The sequence below is a fragment of the Sinohyriopsis cumingii genome, chromosome 17, assembly GCF_028554795.1.
Source record: "Sinohyriopsis cumingii isolate HCF-2022 chromosome 17, ASM2855479v2, whole genome shotgun sequence".
Taxonomy (NCBI): domain Eukaryota; kingdom Metazoa; phylum Mollusca; class Bivalvia; order Unionida; family Unionidae; genus Sinohyriopsis; species Sinohyriopsis cumingii.
Genome location: NC_142977.1, coordinates 78,083,567 through 78,107,502, shown reverse-complemented (window position 1 = coordinate 78,107,502; position 23,936 = coordinate 78,083,567). Strand labels below are relative to the sequence as shown.

The window sequence follows — 23,936 nt, the reverse complement described above, 5'->3', positions numbered from 1 at the left end:
GGAAATATTGAGGTCAGCTTGTAGCCATTGCTGTTTGGAAATATTGAGGTCAGCTTGTAGCCATTGCTGTCTGGAAATATTGAGGTCAGCTTGTAGCCATTACTGGTTGGAAATATTGAGGTCAGCTTGTAGCCATTACTGGTTGGAAATATTGAGGTCAGCTTGTAGCCATTGCTGTTTGGAAATATTGAGGTCAGCTTGTAGCCATTGCTGTTTGGAAATATTGAGGTCAGCTTGTAGCCATTGCTGGTTGGAAATGTTGAGGTCAGCTTGTAGCCATTGCTGGTTGGAAATGTTGAGGTCAGCTTGTAGCCATTGCTGTTTGGAAATATTGAGGTCAGCTTGTAGCCATTGCTGTCTGGAAATATTGAGGTCAGCTTGTAGCCATTGCTGGTTGGAAATATTGAGGTCAGCTTGTAGCCATTGCTGTTTGGAAATGTTGAGGTCAGCTTGTAGCCATTGCTGGTTGGAAATGTTGAGGTCAGCTTGTAGCCATTGCTGGTTGGAAATGTTGAGGTCAGCTTGTAGCCATTGCTGTTTGGTTGGAAATATTGAGGTCAGCTTGTAGCCATTGCTGTCTGGAAATATTGAGGTCAGCTTGTAGCCATTGCTGTTTGGAAATATTGAGGTCAGCTTGTAGCCATTGCTGTTTGGAAATATTGAGGTCAGCTTGTAGCCATTGCTGTTTGGAAATATTGAGGTCAGCTTGTAGCCATTGCTGTCTGGAAATATTGAGGTCAGCTTGTAGCCATTGCTGGTTGGAAATGTTGAGGTCAGCTTGTAGCCATTGCTGTCTGGAAATATTGAGGTCAGCTTGTAGCCATTGCTGTCTGGAAATATTGAGGTCAGCTTGTAGCCATTGCTGGTTGGAAATATTGAGGTCAGCTTGTAGCCATTGCTGTTTGGAAATATTGAGGTCAGCTTGTAGCCATTGCTGTTTGGAAATATTGAGGTCAGCTTGTAGCCATTGCTGTCTGGAAATATTGAGGTCAGCTTGTAGCCATTGCTGGTTGGAAATGTTGAGGTCAGCTTGTAGCCATTGCTATCTGGAAATATTGAGGTCAGCTTGTAGCCATTGCTGTCTGGAAATATTGAGGTCAGCTTGTAGCCATTGCTGGTTGGAAATATTGAGGTCAGCTTGTAGCCATTGCTGGTTGGAAATGTTGAGGTCAGCTTGTAGCCATTGCTGTCTGGAAATATTGAGGTCAGCTTGTAGCCATTGCTGTCTGGAAATATTGAGCTCAGCTTGTAGCCATTGCTGTTTGGAAATATTGAGGTCAGCTTGTAGCCATTGCTGTTTGGAAATATTGAGGTCAGCTTGTAGCCATTGCTGGTTGGAAATGTTGAGGTCAGCTTGTAGCCATTGCTGTCTGGAAATAGTGAGGTCAGCTTGTAGCCATTGCTCGTTGCGCATAATAAAAGTGATGCGTATACACCATCTTAATATCTTACTAAAGACCCGATAGCGAATTATTCACGGAAAATAATACAGATTGGGAAATTTTAGATTATGTCTTTTATTACTTATTTTACAACAAGTTAATGTGATTGGATTGTACGTTATTTTCAGATTTATCAAGGTTCCTATTCATTCCAGTTGTTATAATTATGGTACATAAATGCACAAAACAAAATACCAAATGATATCTTATATAATCTCTGAATTGTTCGCGATGATATGGAATACAGCTTCTTATCGCGAGTTATCATGCTGTTCTCTGGCATGTTTTTGCGTTTAATTGTCAGCTATTTGAGAAAAATACAATGATAACTGAACAATCTTTGATTGATAATAATTGTTTTAAAAAAATCGAGTAGAGAAAAATATTTAATGGTAGTGCGTTTTGCACTGTTTTATTTAGCTAGCGAAGCTCGAACGGCGCAAGACAAGCTCTTGCATTTGAAACATGAAATTGTAATATTCGTCAGGATTTCTCCCCAAAAAAGACACCAGAAGACTCCTTGCTGGATGTCAAAATCTTCTTCCAAGTCTTTAAATTAAAGGTAGGTTCTTGACCAAGAAAATAATGTATTGTATTCAGACAGAAGTTACCATTCGCCTAGCTCTACGAAACCGGAAATTCTACTCGAGAATGTCTAAAACAGACAAAGAGCATTTTGTTTAGCACTCACACCCGGCTTTCGTCAAAACCACGGAATCAGACACAAGAAAGAAAAAGAAAATTAGAAAGAAAGAAAGAAAAAGCAGTTAGTATGTTGTACATTCAGCTATAATTGTGTGTATCGCAGAAGTCAAAGTCTATATGTTAGTAACGTATTTATAGGTCTATAATGTTCCCGTAATCATAAAATATGGTCTTCATGGACAAGGTAGAAGGAAAATGTAATGATACATTAAAACTAGGCTTGTTCAGACGTGAAAAGAAAGTTTACGATGTGTTTAATGGTTGTGTCGCGTAGTTCATCTACAAAGTAATTTAGATGAAAATAAATGAATAGGTTTTTGATAAGGTTTTATTTTCTCTGTAAAAAGAAGCTTTTAAAAAACGATTATGGAGTCACCGTAAACTTATAACTCGTAGTTTTCGCAATATGTTTGGTTTAACCTAGCACACAAATGTAATAACTATGTGGCGACTTTACTCTGTGTGTGTGTGTGTGTGTGAGAGAGAGAGAGAGAGAGTATGCGCTTGGAAACAAGTAGCTGTATGAAGAAAACCCTTAGATTTTGCGTTTGATGGTGAGATATCACTTCTTAATGATGTGAATAGACTAAAATATATAATTTTGTATCGTTTGTGTGTGGCAAAAAAACCCAAGCCAGATGATCACGCTATCTTCCAAGCCAAATCCTATCACCAACATCACACAGGTTTAAAGATAATGTAAAGAATATCAAAGTCATTTTTGTGTTTCAAAATACTGAAGTTTTTCATATTTTACTATCTCACCATCGGACTTACGATGGTGAGATAGTAAAATATGAAAAACTTCCGTATTTTGAAACACAAAAATTGGTACCGCATGTACTGAGCTATGTGTAACCTACAAATAGCTATTAATGTACAAACTGAATCGTATTTTAGTCTTGTAATGAGCACAACAGGCAATGTAGAACTCGATAGGCATATTGATGGACACGGGTTCAACCAAACATAACATGAAATGAATGCTTTAGACTGAAAGTCTCTACCTTTTAAAAGAAAAACAAATCAAAAGGTTTATAATCTCTTCTGGAACCAGCCGTCAGTTACTCTCTCATCTATCTCCGTATATCACTAATTCCATCGTTATTTGGAAGATTGCCAAGGAATAATAATTTGATTATAGCTATGACAATCACGTCAAAATACTTTCAGTTTGCAACTAAAATTAATGCAACTTTATTGCTGACTAATTTTATTACATCCCACAGTCAAAGCCATGTGCTATTTTGAGGAAATTAATGTTATCTAAGCAACCTAGAATTTACAAATTTATGTTAATTCCAGTACCTCAAAAATTAATGTACAAAGAAACTTCCGACAACTTGACGTCCTTTGTATAAAAAAATGACGTCATATAAATTAATGTCTAACATCTTAACGTTCGGACATCATGCATTTATACTCTTTTTTCGTTGTTGATCTTCATTATATTTGCGTCAAATAAACCATTTTCTTCAAAGAATAAACAATTATAACCAGGAAGTAAACAATTAAATTCAGGCAAGACAGTTCTTTTCAAAATGGATTTTTTTTTAAAGTTTACATTTGTGCCCTGCCTGATGGGATCATTGTTACGGGTCGCTACTGTGTGTGTGTGTGTATATATATATATATATATATATATATATATATATATATATATATATATATATATATATATATATATGTGTGTGTGTGTGTGTTAATTAGTATGTTTTACTCCCTACTGTCCCCACATCACAAAAAAGGAATGAACCTCTTAAAGAATAGTATTATATAACACCCATAGCTGCCACTAACACTGTTCTAATACTGGACCGTTTCCGCCACCACCATTGCTTCTATCAACACAATTATCAATAACAGCAGCAGCATCAATAATAATAATAATAATAATAATAATAACGATGCTGTGAAATGTTCTTCACTATCAAGTTACTACAACCACTACAACTAGAGCTACAACATTTTCTATCAGTAGCGTTATTTCTGCTTTCATGCAGATTTATTGCATAGGTAGATCATTTCAAGTTGAAAACAAGAAAGGACAAGAAGGAAAAATAATCAACTAGTTTTCTGACTTAAATGTTTCTTGTAATCTTCCACATATATATATTTATTGTTTTTTCCCTTACTTCCGCGTGGAGAATTAATTTTCGCCATATGTAGTTACTGCTCAAGCTGTCATTAATCCGTTTTGTAACTTCAGTTCTCTCTCTCTCTCTCTCTCTCTCTCTCTCTCTTATTAGGACCCAGACGTGGAGGTTCATTGTAATCAGTTTTCTGACCGACCGTCAAACCATCAGTCCACCTGGTCACGCCACGTTAGCTCTCTACAATCTTTACATTTGATTGAATGTATTTTGGTAATTTTAAATCTTCACTTCAGCAGATCCTTGTAAACTGCATAGTTCATGAACCATTCAAAATAATCTGCATCAGTGTCGTGTGTCTGCATTGTCTCGTACACTTGGATGTTAATAAGTATTTTGTTTCGTCAACTCCAAATTAGATAGAGTTACCATCTTCGACATTTAATTAAATTCATAACTTTACACGTGACCTATGTGTGTCGTATATGGAATTCTTTTCGTAAATTCTGTATTACAGAGTTAGGCCTTTGACAATTAACTTCATACTTTTTCACGGGATGTTCCTTGTAACCAGCAGAGATCAAGAACCGTTCACTACATTCTAATGCCTGGGTATGAACATCACCTCACAGACTTACGTGCGCCTTTTATGGGTTTAGTCGCATTTATCCTTGACCAGTTTTTACCCTTGTCCATCATCTTCACCTATTTATCTTTATTTGTATTGCTTGTATCGATGAAACCTTGAAATAGTTAGGTTTCGAATATTCCACTTCGTCATTTGAATGAATCATGATCCATGTTTTTTCCTAAATTTAGTTTTCCAACACGAGTTCCTCTGTTTAAGACCCACAGAACAGATTCTAGTGAGCGGGTCCCTTTGCGATGTACCCATCTCTGATAGCTCTGGTTGCAAAAAAAAATTAAGAATACAACTGCTGCGTACTTCATTAGAATCAGAACAAACTGATAGTATCCGGTCATGATTAATTTAACGTCTAATTACCGCATAGTAATTCCCTAGAGGAAAATTCCGCGACAATCCGGTGTTATTTCTCATTCGACCCTAGACTTAGCGACTAGACAATATGGCGACAAAATGATGCAGTTATTCTCTGCAAGAGGATTTAAGTTGTATTTATACCAAATGCATTTAATAGCTGGAATACATATTTCTCATAATTTCTTCTCGTAATCAAGGCTTTCCCTAAGCGATGTTGACATTAGTAGTTTCACAGCAATAAGGAGACGGAATGTGTGGAATATAACAATTATGTAGGCAACATCATATCTAATCATAAGAGATTACCTACCGTAACTTTGTAATACGAGGACAGATCTTTATTCCTCTTTAAATCACTGTCCGGTTTCTAAAGAGATTTCTGTTTGAAATAAAGTACGCTTTGTCTAAATAAAGATGACACAAATTAATAAAGATAAGAATAAAAATACAATATTTATTTAGTACGAATGCTTCTATCAAATAAAGATTTTAGACGTTGGTTTGTTTTTATTTTTTCTAAACTGTCATACTAAAGATAATATCGCCTTACATTTCCATTTCGTAAAGAATATTTAAATAGTGATTTCACTCGGATGTTAGAACTGGTCTGAAATTGGTTCAGTTTTAGTGGTATATATATATATATATATATATATATATATATATATATATATATATATATATATATATATATATATATATATATATATATATATATATATATATATATATATACATACATACATACATACATACATACATACATACTAGCTACTGTAAGATATTGTTTCTAATATCCGAGTTAGGAAATGGAAAGTAACATTTATTAGAAATGTTGGTCCAACGATGAATATTCCGTGATTTGCATAATTAAAAATTTTATCGCAATCAGGTTCACAAAATTTCTTACATTTTGACAAATTATCAAACTTCCTGCTGAGTATAGATCGTAAAAATGTGTTGTTTTATGTAACGCGTTAAAGACAACTCGTATCACAGTGACTGTATTAGCTTTGAAAAAGAAGCAAACTCGAAATCAACTGTCTGCATAAGGCTTCACTGAAGCATTTAAAATATTCAAGTTCGAATTCTTATCATTGGTTACTTATTTGCATTGTTGAATGATTTTGTTTAGTGATGTAATATTTATACAAATCATCGGCGGAAAGAAATGCATATTTGTACATTTATAATAGAAAAGGATGATTTTGATCACATCACTCAAATTCGCTAAGGAAACACGTAAAAATTCAATACTAATATTAACGGTGAATCTGCAAAAAGCAATGAATTTCGCCAATTTCGATGGATAAAGAGTCGGGGACATTAAAGAAAATAGATCTATATAGCAACAATGTTTTTCCTATGCACATTTAAACTTATTTATAATAATAATAATAATAATGAGGACTTTGTATAGTGCCTAATCTTTAGAAGCTCTAAGCGCTTTACAACATTAGACAACACCTATAAGATAAAACGACAATGATACAATTTATACTTATTGTTTATTCTTTTCGTGTAATTTTTCAGAAGTTGTCGAAAATGACAGACAGCACAATACACATAGACCTGCCCTTGGCCAGCCGGAAAAAGATTTGTGGTTTAAAGCCGCTGTGATTGCGGTTCCAATTGCTGGAGGATTCATCCTTGTTTTGTTGGTGCTACTAGCAGTGCGCATGCTCAGAACTGACTCACGGCAACATAGACGCTTGATTCAGATCCGGCGGGAGAGGAGCTTAACAAAAGCACAGTTATATGTTTCAGACCATTTTATCGGGAAACCTCCCATGAAAAATTGCTCACATTATAGTGAACGGCATCACAATCCAATATGCAAAGACAGCACAAAAATTAAGGTAGAAAAAGACGGAAAAGCATACGAAAATGTTTGTGAAAAAGTTAGTGATACAGAAACTGTTCATACTGTCAAACAGTCCTCCTTTCCATCAATTGTTATATGGGGTAAACCGAAGAAAAATGACTTTGCAACAATTGTATAGCCTTGGAATGGAAAATGTTCTCCATCAAATGGAGAGACAGAGAGAGAGAGAGAGAGAGAGAGAGAGAGAGAGAGAGAGTGCACTATGTACAATAACACATTCTAAGAGCTGTTGATATGATATTGTTTATAGAAAACTCATTGTTGTTCAATAGGTTCAAGCAGAAACTACAGTTCAGTTAGTTCTTAGCGATGTTCTTTTTAAATGACGTGTTGTAAATTTGAAACATAAAATAAAATGGGACATTCATGTGTTTAGAACATGACAAAAATGAATGAATGTTGTATCCGCAGAAACGTTAGGTATATTTTAGATAGAACAATTGAATTGTGCAAAACATATTAAAGAAATAACGTGTTAATTTCCACAAGAAAAAGTCGTCACTTGTTTTAAGTAGGCCTTCGGAAATGACGCATTTATATGTAAGGATGAGATCCATTTCATTAACGTTTTATAAAGCTTCAGCGACAATGTTTATTGTCCAATCCGAGTGGTGAAATCACAACATCATTCAAACTTTCGGTCGTTGGGTGTCATTTGGAATAGAAAATGCGGAATGTATAAACCAGATGTGATAATGAACATAGTGCTTACTGGAATACAATTTTAATATAATTGAAGTCCATTAAAATGAAGCAGCTTTATTATTTGTATCCTTTGTATGTCACGTGTTGCTCCTATGCATGATATTTCTTCTGGTCATGAAATGGCCGCGAGGCAAGCTCCGGTAAGGTTATGTCTGTTCTAAAATACCTTCCCAATTATTCTTTATGAAATATTTTTAGCAGAACATTGAGTATCCTTTCTCTTCTCTTACACTTATGCAGATTAATGACATGTTTTGGACAAAATGTTTCACTGAATATACAAATTGAAATATATAAATGAACATTATAACCTCATTTTAGGTAACTTTGCCAGTAGATCAGATCTTACGGTCTTACGATTTTAGCTTGAATTTATTGGCAACCAGTTACAATGCACGTTACCTTAAACCTTTTGCAAATTTAATTGCTTTTAAAATTCAAAATAATACAAATAATTTGATTCGAGACAAAGAGCTGAATGTTAATCAGAAACTAAGCTCCAGACCCAAACAACGGAGAATAATTTTGGTCATTTAAAAGTCGCTCCACCAAGAAGTGTTCTTGCGATTGGTTGAGCACAAAATTACATGTTTACTCGATCTCAAAATGTCATTGATCTACAAGACTTATCGATTGATCAAATAGCTCTGTAGGATGCAATGCAATTTAATATGAAAGGTTTTTTACTTGTAAAAGTTTATGCTGTAACATTTGAGTGATGACGCCAGTTAACATCAATTAACATAAATTAAGATGCATTTTTGTTGTACGATTGCATCTGAATGATGAAGCCAATTGTTCACGCAAGATATTTTATTGTCAAGCGATTGCATCTGGGTAAGCTGTGTTATTGTCAGGCGAGTACATTGTTGCTAGTACGAACTGAAGCAAGGCGCTGAACTAAATTTGTGGAACTCGATGAAGAAATATGTATACTAATATTGTAGACTTTTGCTAACAACATTGGATGCTATACGAGTATACGTCATTATGATTTTCAAAATCATTTGGACGTTTGATCGACCATGCTAAAAAGATTGAATGGTCGACTAGTATGCGCCCTTGTGCTGTTCAAGATAGTATAAGCGAATGAAGGTTATTCAAAACTGTATCTTCAGTGTCCAAAACTAGTCTTATGATACTGGTTTCATCAAGTAAAATCATTGCAATTGCACGCGTTCTCTACGAATAAGTTTCCTTCATAATGAAAAAGACAAGTGAACTTTGTTTTCATCGAGACAGCTGTTCTTAGAAGTTGAAGACAGACAGACTACACATTGTAAGCGGATCAAAGTAGCCATTAAGCTTCTATCTGCAATGATTACTCATCTTCCTGGCAATGATCTTCCTCCAGCCTTCCCTCGGTGTAAGAACAATATTTCTTTGTTTCCCTGAGTTCTAGACCTTGGAGGCACAAATCTCTTGTACAAATTTTTTTTAAAAAACGATCGTCAGAGACGAATCCAAATTTGATTCAGTCTTTTCTGTTTTGAATTTTGTTAACTTTAAATTGCGCGTTTACGTCATGGATATTTTACTAATATTCTCAGGAATAACCATCAAGGTTTTGAGTGTTATATATTTGTCTCGTCTGCGTAACCATAGTGAGATATGACACTTTTCAGGCCGCATTTTGCCATAAGGTGTTTGAATGAAAAACATACTGAGACAGGTGAGACGCAGGATTCCTCAGAAGGTTTATTTTAACGCCTTGTATCATTTTTCTGTAATAAATTTTTTTCCCTCCTCTTTCTCTACACTAAATGGGTAAACTATCCTTTTATGTCCTAATTTATCATTTTCTAATACCTATTTTGGCATTTTACAGAAAATAAGTGTCATGTTTTGTGAAAAGCGATAAACTAATTGAACTTACCACGATCAAAACCCAAGATCGTTTGCGCTTATTGAATAAGGATCGCAAATGAGACAGTTTTGAATTTAATAGAAACATCGGCTAATTGGAACGCATTATAGGTCGAGTTCAACCCAGCATCTGAGATAGGGCTTACCGTCGTTTTAAGATGTCTTCATACTCAAATCTGTATTGTCAAACTTGCCTTAAAAATCACCAGCACTAAGCGATCACCTGTCTGAAAAAATGGAAAAAAAAGAATCACCTGTATAATAAAATGAAAGTGATAACACATACATTTTAGAAACCTTTCTACTTTCAGATCGACTATGTGAAATTTTGATCGTTGGTTAGATAAATGTACTCGAGGAAAGGGGATTAAATTATAGTTTAAGGAAACCTGATGTGTGATTTTATGTCTATTTTATACAACTAAAGTAGAACCAACCACGTGTGCTCTAACATACTTTGAGGACTATCGTTTATGCTTAACATTGTGAAATATTTTGTTTTGAAATTATTTTTCCTTCTTTCTTTGATTTTAAGAACTTCAAATCTACAACATATTTATAGAAATCTGAAATCTTATCTTCAAATATCTATTAAAAAGTATCGCATAACAAAGTGCGACATTCTCCAATCAGTGTTTAGATATATGCATTTGTGGGAAGCTTATTTTGCACCAAATAAAGATTACGTATGTACATTCCTATTACAGTTTAGAATAAAGCAATCTTTGAAATCCATCTGTATAGGAGCAATTTGTGTTTGATTTTAATATGGGCATGACCAAGCCCAATCAATATTCACAAAACGTCTGTACATTACCATGTTGGGAAATATTTTCAGCGCTTAAAGTGAAGATTTTGTAAAGGCCGTTGACAGTTGTTGCTGACTTCACTTTCGTTCACATTAGGTGTTTCAATTAGGAGAAAATGGTATAAACACAACTAATTCCCACCAAAATAGAAAATCAGATTGGTTTTAATTTGTTTTGTTTTCAATGTTTGTCATTAAAAACGATTTAAATGTAAATTTAATGTTATGATCTATATTTGTATCAGCCATTTTGATGTACATTTCAAAATCTCTTATACAAGGCTACTCCTTCATAAAACATTGCGAAGAAAAACAATATAAAATACATGTATGGTAAGGAATTGAACTAGTATTGTTTGCCACAGTTGTGTAGTGTGAGCATAAAGGACAGGACCGGGACCGGAAGCGGGGCTTGCCTTTGATATATATCATGTCGTCTGTGTTGTCGTTTACGATTCTTCATGTATGTTGATAGACTACTGTATATTTTATTATACGTTTTAAATGAGTTATTTATTTCTACAGAAAATTAAAGATGAATCAATGTGACATGACTTTGGTCGTTTTTTTGTGTTTGTTTTTTTTTTGCATCATTAGTCTTGAAGATATAGCGCACTTTGTAGCTGCTGGCTAGAGGATGACGCCAGAAATAAGCAATAAATGTCCCAGTTGATGCCTTTGAGATCTCGATCTCGATCTCTCTCTCTCATGCTCACACATGAAAGCACGCATACGCAGTTTTCACATCATATTTACATACAAATGCACAGCCCTTTTGCAAATGCTGCTGTTTGGTTCTTTCACGTCATTTTTATTCTATGCGATAATGATAAGATGTTTGATACATATATAAGTAATTTTCATGATATATTTCTGTAGTGTGTTAACTCCAGCAAGCAGTATTTGCATAGCTATACACGATTTAAATTGAACAGTAAGCTTAAGATGAAAAATTCCGAAAACAAATAAGCCAGTTTCAATAATATGACATTTCTGATCATGAAAAATCCAAATCGTAAGGTATTGTCTTCTAGGGATACGTCATAACAAACATTTTTTTAAAAGGAATAAATTAACTGCACTGCAGACTATATCAGTTTTCTTTAACTTGTTCATTTTCTCAGTAATTATATCACGAAAGGTCTGGTTTCCAGCCCACTTTCGTCCAAATCTTTGAAATAATGCTGTTAGCTTAATTACAAATTTTTGTTGATCAAACGGAACTTAAAAGTGATCGTCAGTGCGTTTGGCGGCAGGGTTCTGGATAATATATTACTCGAAGCAAAACAATGGTGTTGTTATCTTTTAAGTGCAGACTCATTCGTCCTGGGTTGTGACTAGTCAGTTGCCATCAGTCTTGCCTCGGGAATTTTAGTTGACAAAATTATCTTGTGATGACTCATATGTGTTTTGTTTGCTAATCGGATGAATTGAAGGTAATTATAGGAAAACTGCCTGCAATGATTTTTATCGAATGGGCGTAAAACATGTATATCGAATGCATTTTGTAAGAACGGATGAATGAAAGATATACGTAGACACCTACATTTCTGATGTAAACTCTTAGCACTTATACAACAACAACAACAACAACAGTAATGATGACAATAATATAACAAATTCCTGATATAGTGAAGCTGAAGGACCCCAAAAGCATACTGTTGTATTCCATTTTCGATATAACAGAGGAAAAAAAATTATAACAACAACCGAAGGGATCCAATTTAACTTATATAAGAATATAAGATCTATTATAAGCAAAGAACACACACACACACACACACACACGTATATATATATATATATATATATATATATATATATATATATATATATATATATATATATACACACACGCCTTGACAGCCCGCTTATTTTGCTAAAATAATTATAACTTGCAGAATGATAATACAAAATATGGTATTTTTTATTTGAAGATAGTAATATTTCAGATCTTACAGATATTTGGTATAGATTGTATGCAAACACCACTTGTTAATGCAAAACACGTATTTTAATCTAGTACTTAATTCTTTTATGTCTGAAATTAGTCATATGAAAGGCATCATTAAAATGTGTATGCAATTGCCACTAGCAGTCATAACTGGCACGAACACGTGTGCTGTGACGTGGGCAGACTAGTCAAGATGGCGCCAGCATCAATCATGGCGGACAGTGTCGCCACATTGAGTGTCGTCTGTGTTCAATCGTACCACAAGATACGTAAAGATGGTAAACCACCTAGATATGGATATAAACCAGAAATAAACATTTACTGCCTAATGATCCATACCCCCTCAGGCAACGTTACAGTGCAAAAAAAAAAAAAAAAAAAAAAAAAAACCCACTGAAATATCGGATATGAGTTACAATATATTTTATATCTACTTATGGCACCGTGATGGAGGTTTTGTCTTGCAAGGCTTTCCTATCTTTTTTATTCCTTCATTTTATCTGCTTTGTTCATTTGTTCTCGTGTCTCTGTGCTTCTTTTTGATACTCTCATACATGTTCCTGTAATAATTACGCATATTCGTGTTTTCTTTAAATCACTGTTCATTATTCATATATTCAGACGTTCATCCATTCATACACTGAGTCATCTCATTCACTGAGTCATCTCATTTATTCTCATTTAATCGATCTGAAGTTGTGTACATTGTATCTAGAAAACTGATAAAGAAAACTCATTAAGATGTCCCTTCTGATAATTTTTTTTGTTCTTTTATTACACATTTTTCTTACAATTCCCCCCCCCCTTTTTTTTCATAATACTTTACCTGTTCCGGGTGTTTAAAAAGATGATGAAATCTAATTATCAAGCTATTAAAGAAAATTTGACACATTTATTCTCACTTACATTTAACTCAGTATGGTTTTGCATGAAATTTATTTTTTATTATCAAACTCAATGAATTTGAAAACCAAGTTTGAAAAGATGCTGTATGCATAGATTTCATTTTAGAATTGACGAAAGATCATTGATCTGTGTCATTCCTATGTAGAAGTCTTCCTATGCATCGTCACATGTCTTTAATTAACTCATGGTTGCCATATTGCGTCAAATCACTCACAAACGTTGTCGAAACGTCACAAACACGTTTAGCTTACACGATATCTGATAAAGATAAATTAGTATTGCTGGACATATCGTGAGAGCTTCAGAACCGTTGCTACTGGGGCGGTTATTGCCTTGTCGCCAACGGGGCTGCCCAACTTAAGAAATCCTTCTAAATGCCCTGCATTAGACAATGCATTGCCTGCTCAGTAATTTGCTCTCATTATAGACTTAGGAAATAACTAGACAACCATATTCGGTGGTATCTCAGAACTGTCAACTTGGTTAAAGCTGTAATCACATATATGCAGTCTACCACATGGCATCAGTGACGTAATCTGAAGCCATCTTGTACATTTGCTTACCAGGTGCCGATATGGATCTAATAATTATATGACTCCGCAAGTACATTATCTAGCTGCCATATTTGAATAAAATAGGACAGAGATAAGTTTGTGATTCTGCCCGAAGATGCAGGTAGACAATTATTTCTAAGTCGTCTCTCCTTGACATAAAGATGTGTGTCAGATTTAATTGGTATACGAATTTGGAGTAATAAATATGTCGTTGAACTATAAGACTTTGTGAGCATAATAACGTCAACAAATAAATTCGAGGAATCCGCTTATACTTAAGTCAGTTTTATCGATAATCGTCATGATCATTGTATTTATTTATTTATTTGGAGGTCTCTTTTTTATTAAGATACTCATAATAACAATGATAATGAATTTATTTATGATAATCAAATGATCGTGGGCTTAACGCCCTTTTTCATCACATGAAAGGCTATAAATGGTGGCCAGTAAATTTGATGGAGGAAGACCCGGGAAGAACTACCGACCCAGGGGAGCTACTGGCAAGCTTTTTCACATATAGTTCGATACGAGACTCGAACTCCGCGGATCATGGCTCACTGAAGTTTATTGAAAAAAAAATATTTTTCAAATGGGGTCCTGGAAGGATAATACAGGATTCTAAAATGACTTGAGTGGAAATCTAAACGATGATTTGAGTTGAAATCTAAACAATGAATTAAGTCTCACTTTTATAGCCCAAGTCTCCATTGGCTATCACCTATGAATACTTTTTCAGTGTTCGTTTGGATACTTGTTGATGTACATTGGGATACCTTCAAGTTTATATTTTGATACCTTTTAGTGCACATTTGAATACCTTTTAAATTGCAATTGGATACCTTTAAGTGCACATTTGGGTACCGTGTAAACACTTGAATATCTTTTAGTATACATTTGGATACCTGTAATTTACATTTTGGATATATTTTAGTGTACATATTTGAATCCGTTTACTTCACATTTGGATACCTTTTAGTGCACATTTGGATACCTCTTAGTATACACATGGCTAAAATTTAGCGTACATTTAGATAGGTATATTTATTAATATGATCCATTTAATTTGATTTTTACAAACAATTCGTAAATTATTGATTAAACTACAATCAATTTATTTACTTAACAATTCACCTGAAGAAGTTTTTGTTTGAAAATTACTCATATTAAGATAGGTTACATATACTGAAATGGCAACATCACCTTCACCACCACTATTATTATTATTATTATTATTATTATTATTATTATTACTATTTTGTCTTCTTCTTCTTATTATTATTACTATTATTGTTATTGTTATTATTATTATTATTATTATTATTATTATTTCTTGTTCTTCTTCTACCGCTCCGGTGGCCTAGTGGTTAGAGCATCTGCCTCGGATGCGGGAGGTCGTGGGTTCAATCCCCGACCGAATCAAACCCCAAAGACTTACAAAAATGATACTAACAGCTGCCTCGCTTGGCGTTCAGCATTAAGAGGTTAGTGTTAGGACTGGTTGGCCTGGTGTCATAATAATGTGACTGGGTGGGACATCATGCAACATGTCTGCGGCATGATGCCCCAGTGCTAGACATCACTCTAAACTGCACATTGCAGACATCGTAGCGATACGACTGAAAAATTGTTAAAGCTACGCTAAAAATTCAAATCACGTCACATATTCTTCTTCTTCTTCTTCTTATTATTATTATTATTATTATTATTATTATTATTATTATTATTATATAACGCAGAATTTCAAAGTAAAAATATATGCATAATTACGTTCATGCTTTGCAGTATATCCTTTTGTACCTTTGTCCCAATAAATGTCGCATTATTTAACCGTTTTTGTTGTTGTTGTTTGGGGTTTTTTTACACCGCGTTTGTAAAGTGTCGTGCTCCAATATATCTGCTGTCGAGGAAATGGATTTTAGATTCCTTAAAGTTCCCAATGTTCTTGGTCTGTTTATGTAAAACTAAACCAACAATTTGAGGAAGCCATCTTTTGAATTCCTGCCTGATTAGGACTGTTTATACTGTTGATAGTAATACTACGTTTGTAATTTCAATAGCAGATTGACAAACAGGAATGGGAGCAAAACCAAGACTGATGGATAGCATAGTTCTCCACTCTTAACACCATACTGATAATAGTTTGCGGACGTTTAATTCTGTGCTCAAGTTCTTATCGGGGGGGGGGGGGGGGGGGGGGGCTGATTTTCGGTCAGTTCCTAACGATGTATTTCGTATTAGTCTTCCAGTCGCCCACAAAATACTGAGCCCATACATTTTCTGGTCAGTCTAAATTACCATTGTCAGGAACACCGTATGTTTCCATATTACGATTTTGTACTTGAGCGGAAAATATTGACCAAATTTCACTTGAAGTAGGATAGAAACGTCAGTTATCAGATAAAATAAAATTACCGTTTCCATCGTAAGGCACGTAAGTATTATGATATGAAAGCTCTAAGTTGTATTTTGCTTTTAATTTTTTGGGGTGGGAGATATGATCACTAAACTCAGAAATGACTAGATCTTAACAACAGTTTCACATATTTGTTCCTTTAATTACAAAATGGAATGTTTAGCTATTATTTCCACCCAGTGAGAATCGGTAAACTCGTTGATTTTAACAAACCCACCAGATATCTGCTTTGACTACACAGTGTGTGTGTGTGTGTCGCCAAGTACGTGTCCGAGATAACATAACAAGAAAATCTGCCACCACCCGGCAAAACGTATACTTATGGTACCTCCTCCCAAACAAAAAAAGAAAAGAAAAAGAAAACAATAGAAAAATGGGCCCTTATTTGGCCTGCCACACCCCAAATACGCCACTGCCACAGCAATGTGTACGATTATGGATGAAAAAGCGACTTTATGGGATATCTGAAACAAAGTAAGCTAACAAATTATGATGACGATGTTTACCAATCTGTGTCACGGTAACAAAAAATGATGATGTATACTAGTCTGTGTCACGGTAACAAATGATTTAGTATACTAATCTGTTTCACAGTAACAAATAATGATGACGATGTATGTGTCACAGTAATAAATGATGTTGTATACTAATCTGTTTCACGGTATAAAAATGATGTTGATGATGTATACTAATCTGTGTCACAGTAACAAATAATGATGACGATGTATACTAATATGTGTCACAGTAATAAATGATGTTGTATACTAATCTGTTTCACGGTATAAAAAATGATGATGATGATGTATACTAATCTGTGTCACAGTAACAAATAATGATGACGATGTATACTAATATGTGTCACAGTAATAAATGATGTTGTATACTAATCTGTTTCACGGTATAAAAAATGATGATGATGATGTATACTAATCTGTGTCACAGTAACAAATAATGATGACGATGTATACTAATATGTGTCACAGTAATAAATGATGTTGTATACTAATCTGTTTCACGGTATAAAAAATGATGATGATGATGTATACTAATCTGTTTCACAGTAACAAATAATGATGACGATGTATACTAATATGTGTCACAGTAATAAATGATGTTATATACTAATCTGTTTCACGGTATAAAAAATGATGATGATGATGTATACTACTCTGTGTCAGCGTAACAATAATGATGACGATGTATACTAATATGTGTCAACGTAACAATAATGATGACGATATGTTGTAATAACTAATGATGATATAAAGTAATCCGTGTCACGGTATCAAATAATGATGACGATGTATACTAATCCGTGACACGGTGACAAATAATGACGACGATGTATACTAATCGGTGTCACAGCCATGTTTAGTCTTTGAAACGGAAAAAGGATAACAGAAAGATGTTAAGTTACAAGTTTCCTTCACGAGTTGGCTTAGATTGCACAAAAAGCACTACTTGTATGTACCTTCTTTAACTCAGAGACTTCCACGCGTATTTATACAATGTCAGACTACATGGTTGCCGGTACGTTGAGCTATCTCGAAATTCTAACATTTATATGCATATTAATTACTTTTACGACAACTGCGGCTTGTGGATAGGGTGATATATCGTCCCGCCTGGCCTGTAACAATCATTCCATTTGTTGGACTTCAGACAGACTAACAATTTTAGATATTGGATTTTAATATCAACTCGGCGGGTGTTGTATATATCAGATTCCCCAGCGATTCCACTGAAGACATTAGGCATTATCACACACAGCATTCTGGAAAAGAGACGTTATTTATGATAGGACGAATAAAGAAATAATCATTAAGAATTTGGCTATAAACATAATACAGGCTTAATGGTCATAAATCATCATGGTAAATCAAGGAAAAGGGACTTATGAGAGATCCAACCATAGTATCGACCGATCAGAGTGAGATACTATTTTCGAAACTAGTAATAAAGACATATGACAAAGGCACTTGAAGGTATAAGTTGTAATATAAGTTTATCATGTCTCAGCTTTATAATCCATTTAATCATTTGTCAAAATTCAAACTCCCTCTTTTTTAAGTATGTGTTGTAGTTCTGGAAAACATAGAAATATCAAACTTCTTTGCATACAGAAGAAAAAAACAAAACAATGAACCTGACCGTATATCCAATAAAATGTTAAAATATGTATATCCGATGAAATCTAAGTCCGGCTGTACATAATATGTTCACAATCCCTACATTCAGATACATTCCCGTCCCAATGGAAAATCGTACCCGCCATCCCTATACTCAAGAATAGAAACAAGTCAGAGACATCAAATTGTACACAATGGTCTCTGCGGGGTGTTTTCTGAGAAGAGTTTAAAAGTTGCTTTTTGCATGTTTTTAATCGTTTGCTTTGTAATACACATATAAGTACCAATCTGAATTCATCAATGGACATTCTACCTTATTTTCGTAATTTAAATGCTTCATAAAATTGGCAATTCTCCTGGGTATAAGGATATGATATGCGGAAAGTTTCAAAAACATCTGACAGAATTTGGAACAAAGGATTGATTCATAAAATCTAGGCTTATGATATTGAAGGACATTTCCTAAGATTGTTTGCTGGCTATCTTTACAACAGCGTGCTTGTGTTAGTATCGCGCATTCAAACGCTAAGTCTATTATGCCAGCGTTCCACAAGATCCATTTTGGATCCATTACTATTATTGGCTTATGGTAAGCTTATTACTCTCACAAACCTTTTACGGATGACGCATCTCTTATCTATAGAAACAATTCCGTGATAGACATGGGATAGATACCGTCAGCTTCACTTTTGGTCTTCATAATGATGGATCACACTTAATCCCATGAGACTTCCTGAGTGTCCTTGTCTCTTACGTAACAATGATACCTCTTCTAACTTGCAGATAAATCATACCAATATTGACTTGATTATCGCATGCAACTTAGGACACGATTGGATCTAACTGCAAATTGCAGGAACATATAAACAATTTGATCTATATCGCCATTCGCGTGAAATGTACGGGTAAATTTATCCGAACGTGATTTTGTAAGATTCGAGAAGATTCAGCTTGGAGTAGCTAGGATCACAAGTGTCTTGCCCACATACGTCGATAGAAATTTACTTCATTAAAAAACAGAGTGGGCTTCCTTGACATCAAAAACGAAATTATAAAAACTTTCAGCTTTCGATGAAATAGTAAATAACGTGGTCCCTAAATATCTTTGTCCGTCTATGCTTTGGGGTTTAGATACTTGATCTCTTAGAAACTGGTACATTATAACACCTTTGAGTTCATCTTGCTATCCAGACACAACTAAATATTAGAATTCATTTCCATCTGACTTCCGCTAATCTTTCGGGGAATTTAAGAAACGTATAAGACACGATATTTGCAAAAGGAGCACAATCTGTGAGCAAACTCGATAGAAACGCAACCTTATTATAACTAGTCTAAGGTACAACTATAGTAACTTTAAAACAAATTCGTGTAAGTCTAACAAGCGAAGCATTATGTTCTTGTTGTCTTGACGTTGAAAATGCAACACACTTCGTCTATGACTGTCTAAAATCAGTAAGTAAAACCTGTTCGGACCTATATATTCTAAATCTTCCTGTTAATGATTTCAGACTATTAAATAGCCCTGCCGAGTGTTCTTTTTCTGCTAGGTAAAGTTTATTTTAAAAAGATTTCACGTTTATGTGAAGGCAACCAACATATTTATTTTGCTTTTTTGGTTGTCTTTTTTACTTTCCTTCATTTGTTTTCTTCTTTTAATTTCTTCATTTTGATTCATTTCCTGTCTTTAATCATATAAATCATGAGAGAAAAAAATATTTTGAACTTTGTAACCCCGTTTTTATGTTTTGTAGGGGAGGGGACTTTTGACATGTTACTGTCCGATCCAAATGCCACATCAGTAATATTGGCAATAAAATTGTCGAAACAAATTACTAAGAATTTACCTGAATAAAGACTTCCTGGCAGGTGTTAAAATCAATACATGCACCAGCTTTCCAGTCGTGGCAAACATTCCCCGGGGTTTGTTTTCTATTAGCATAGTAATAAGGGATTACTTCTACATTTCTTAGATGAGATGTTATTCTTTATTGCGAGGAGGAGTAATACGCCGGTGGTCCTAAATATAGGTTATTGCATTAAACATAGTTATTGAATTAAACCCTGTAATGTTATTACCCAATAATAACAACCAAAATACCAGTTGCCGTCAAACAAGCTGTTGCATCCTCATAAAATAGTGTGCGCATGTGTATCTACGGAAAGTGTAATAGGTCTAATTTTTCTTAAATCATTAAGTAAATATCTGCAGTTTAAGATCACTGTACGTAGCTGGTGCCCAAGGTGCTCGTTATACACATGACCTTTAGGAACCGCCCATTTAATTATTGTTGGGAGGGTGTGTGTATGACTTAATCACAAAAGTTTCGGCCTTCAGATATAGTAACTTTACAAAAAAATATCCTGGTTCTGATCTAGGCTCCCTTAAAATTCAAAGCCTCTGCTTTAAATACATGCACAATGCATGGTTGACAGAAGAGGCTGCAGTGAGACGGCGCATGGTCAGAGTACCGCCAAAATGTCCACTGTGTAAAAGAGGCCCGTTTTCTAAATTCCATGTGATAATACAATGTGAAAAAACAAAAATAAATAGGGACAAGGTAATAGCTGAAATAAACAAAACAGATAAATATAAACAACAAAGCATTTTATATCTTGATGGGAATTTTACTAAAAATACGCTATATAAAATTACTGACTATATCGTTACAACAGTGATGGCCTGTGGCCAAATAATAGTCATAGGAAAATAAACTAGAGTGAGAGGCAATGTAATGATAACTACCAATAGTAGTTACCCCAATGGGACATTACTCCTGCCTACTCTTGATAAATAATAGTAGAACGTATACCTCTCCATTTCTACTTAAGCAAATGTATATTGAATACTAATACCTTTCTTTAATCTTTGAGAATTATAGGACAGAGACCTACACTCACATGGAGCTAGGAAGGAAGGAACAGACATGCGACATGGAAAAGTAGACATACAGCACAATAGAAACCAATCTATACTAACACCTATACTGTCACTCAACTGTATAGGAAATAAAATTTTTGGCAACCCTTTTCGGAAACATAATAAATAAATAAAGGTAGCCAAGTTCGAGAGAGTGAAGTAAAAAAAAAAAAAATAAAGTAAATATGGAGCTCTCTCGAACACAGCTGACCTCAGCAGAATATAGATTTGCGAAGAACGACACACACATAGCACACACTAAAACAATAGTTGTTTTTTTTTCCCTCGAAATATTATTACACCGTTACTTCGCCCAAAATTCAAAATTCTTATTCTAAAAACTTGGAAATATAAATATATAAAAAAATCGTGAAGATCAATGTTTTAAGGATCGCAGGACAACTAGGGAAGAATTCGATATAGACGGCTGTCCCAACACGAGCACAACTATAGCACGAACAAACATAGCACATTCACACATAGCAAACACGGGACGTAGGCGACCTTTAGCCAAGGTAACAAAGATACTAGGAGAGGAACTCCGAGTCAGGTGATCGAAACCGACTCGGAAGAACAATCCTATAGAATACACTAGGAAATAAATACCCCGTCAAAAATTCATTTAAAATTTTTGATCGAAATTCTGTTTAAATTAAAAAAACAAAGCAACATATCTGGGGGACTCAGTGAAACATAAAAACACTTTTATTCTTTGGCTGGGGGGGGGGGGGCATCTGTCTGGTGCCAAAAAAAAAAAAAAAAAAAAAAAAATACAAAGCCTCTGCTTCTAATACATCATGATGCATGGTTGACGGGAGAGGTTAGAGTGCGACGGAAATGGTCCGAGTACCGCCAAATTGTCCACTGTGTAACAAAACTATTTTTAGCAAACATCATGTTATCACTCAGTGCGAGAAAAGAAAAGTAGAAAGACTTAGAGTTATAGAGAAAATTAGTAAGAACGACAGATATAGAAAAGAAAACTTACTATACTTAGATGGGAGATTTGACAAAGAAACACTATATAAAATAACTGAATACTGTAGACACAATGAAAGCCTGTGGCCAGATCATAGTGATAGGGAAATAATACAAAAATAAAAAAATATTAAATTTTTTTAATTTCAATCGCAATTTAAATTTCAAACATTTAACAAGTAAATATAAAAATCTCCCAGTCATATAACTTCCTAAAACTGAATATTTGTAGAAATATCCCACACATAAATTATTATGACTCTCAAAACTTCCAGTCATATATATAACTTCCTAAACCTAATGAAACCCTTTTTTTTTTCTTTCATCATTCTCTCATTCTTAATGGGTATAGGAAATGAGAAAAACAGGGAGGGACAGGGATCCCTAATGGGGGAAGTACTAAATAATGAAGTCACGGGGCTACGTCACATGGCGCTACGCTAAGTGAACAGGCCCGTGAAAGAGTTTTGGAAATATCCCCAGGTGGGAAACTCAGGCGTACAACACAAAGAAATAACTACTCGTATATACTCTCGACCTAATTCACTCTGTCTCTATTACACAGCTCCAGTACTGTGTATCTATCCACATTTAGCGGGAAATAAATATAAAAATTACCGTTTTTTTTTTTGGAACATAATCTTAAATAAATAAAGGCGGACTAACTCGAGCAGGGAGAAATACAGTAAATAAAGAAAGTGTGGACCCCTGCTCGAGCCCAACCGACCTAATCATATTAATTTAAGCGAAGAACGACACAGACCAAATACACACATCAAACAAAAGCTTCTTTTTCTTTCAAAACCAATAGTCCACCGTTTCTTCGCCAAATTCCAAATTTGAAATAAATATAACCATTAATAAAATATAAGATTGTAAGACAACTGGGTTAAAATTTGAAATAACTGGCTCTCCCTACAAAGAAAACTATATATAGCACACATACATAGCACACACGGGATATAGGTGACCTCTAGCCAAGGTCAACTAGAAAATCAGGAATGGGACTTCGAGTAAGGTGATAGAAACCAACTCAGAAGAACTATCCTGCACAGAACAATAGGAAATCCAACAAACACCCCGTCAAAAATGATTTTAAAATAAATTTTTGATATTCTATTCTTTAAAAAAAAACATACAACACACCTGGGGGAAAACACATACATATAAACACTTTCCTTACTTTTGGACAAGTGGGTGGGGGGCATCTGTCTGGTGCCCCCCCCCCAAAAAAAAAAGTAAAAGAAAAACAGATATCCCATTTCGTGATAATATTCCAGCCCCCCCCCCCCCGATTCTACACACACATAAAGGTAACACAACGGACCTTTAAGAAGCAAGTTAACGACGAATGAGGAATTACTTAATCTATTATAGTATATTCAAGTTTTGAATCCAACAATACTTTTACAAGGGTCAGAAAAACCTTGCTCCATGAATAATATCGGGAATATAAAAGTCAACTCAAATTAACCATTACAGTGTCGCAGATTCTTACTGATCGAAAATAAAAGTTAAAAGTAAATTTAACATTTAATTTTTTGAAGAAACGAATCTGTTTGTATACATTAT

At 34.5% G+C, this 23,936-nt stretch overlaps 1 protein-coding gene across 4 annotated transcripts in view; it reads left to right on the top strand.

The window, feature by feature from the left end:
* Positions 1 to 11,056, top strand: part of LOC149779285 (BMP and activin membrane-bound inhibitor homolog) — a 43,737-nt gene extending 32,681 nt beyond the window's left edge. For all 4 annotated transcript variants that reach the window (XM_089939887.1, XM_089939888.1, XM_089939889.1 and 1 more), the window contains one exon: positions 6,777 to 11,056. In XM_089939887.1, the coding sequence (XP_089796013.1) occupies positions 6,777 to 7,246 (470 nt within the window). In that variant the 3' untranslated portion in view covers positions 7,247 to 11,056. The remainder of the gene's footprint in view (positions 1 to 6,776) is intronic.
* The last annotated feature ends 12,880 nt before the right edge of the window (positions 11,057 to 23,936 follow it).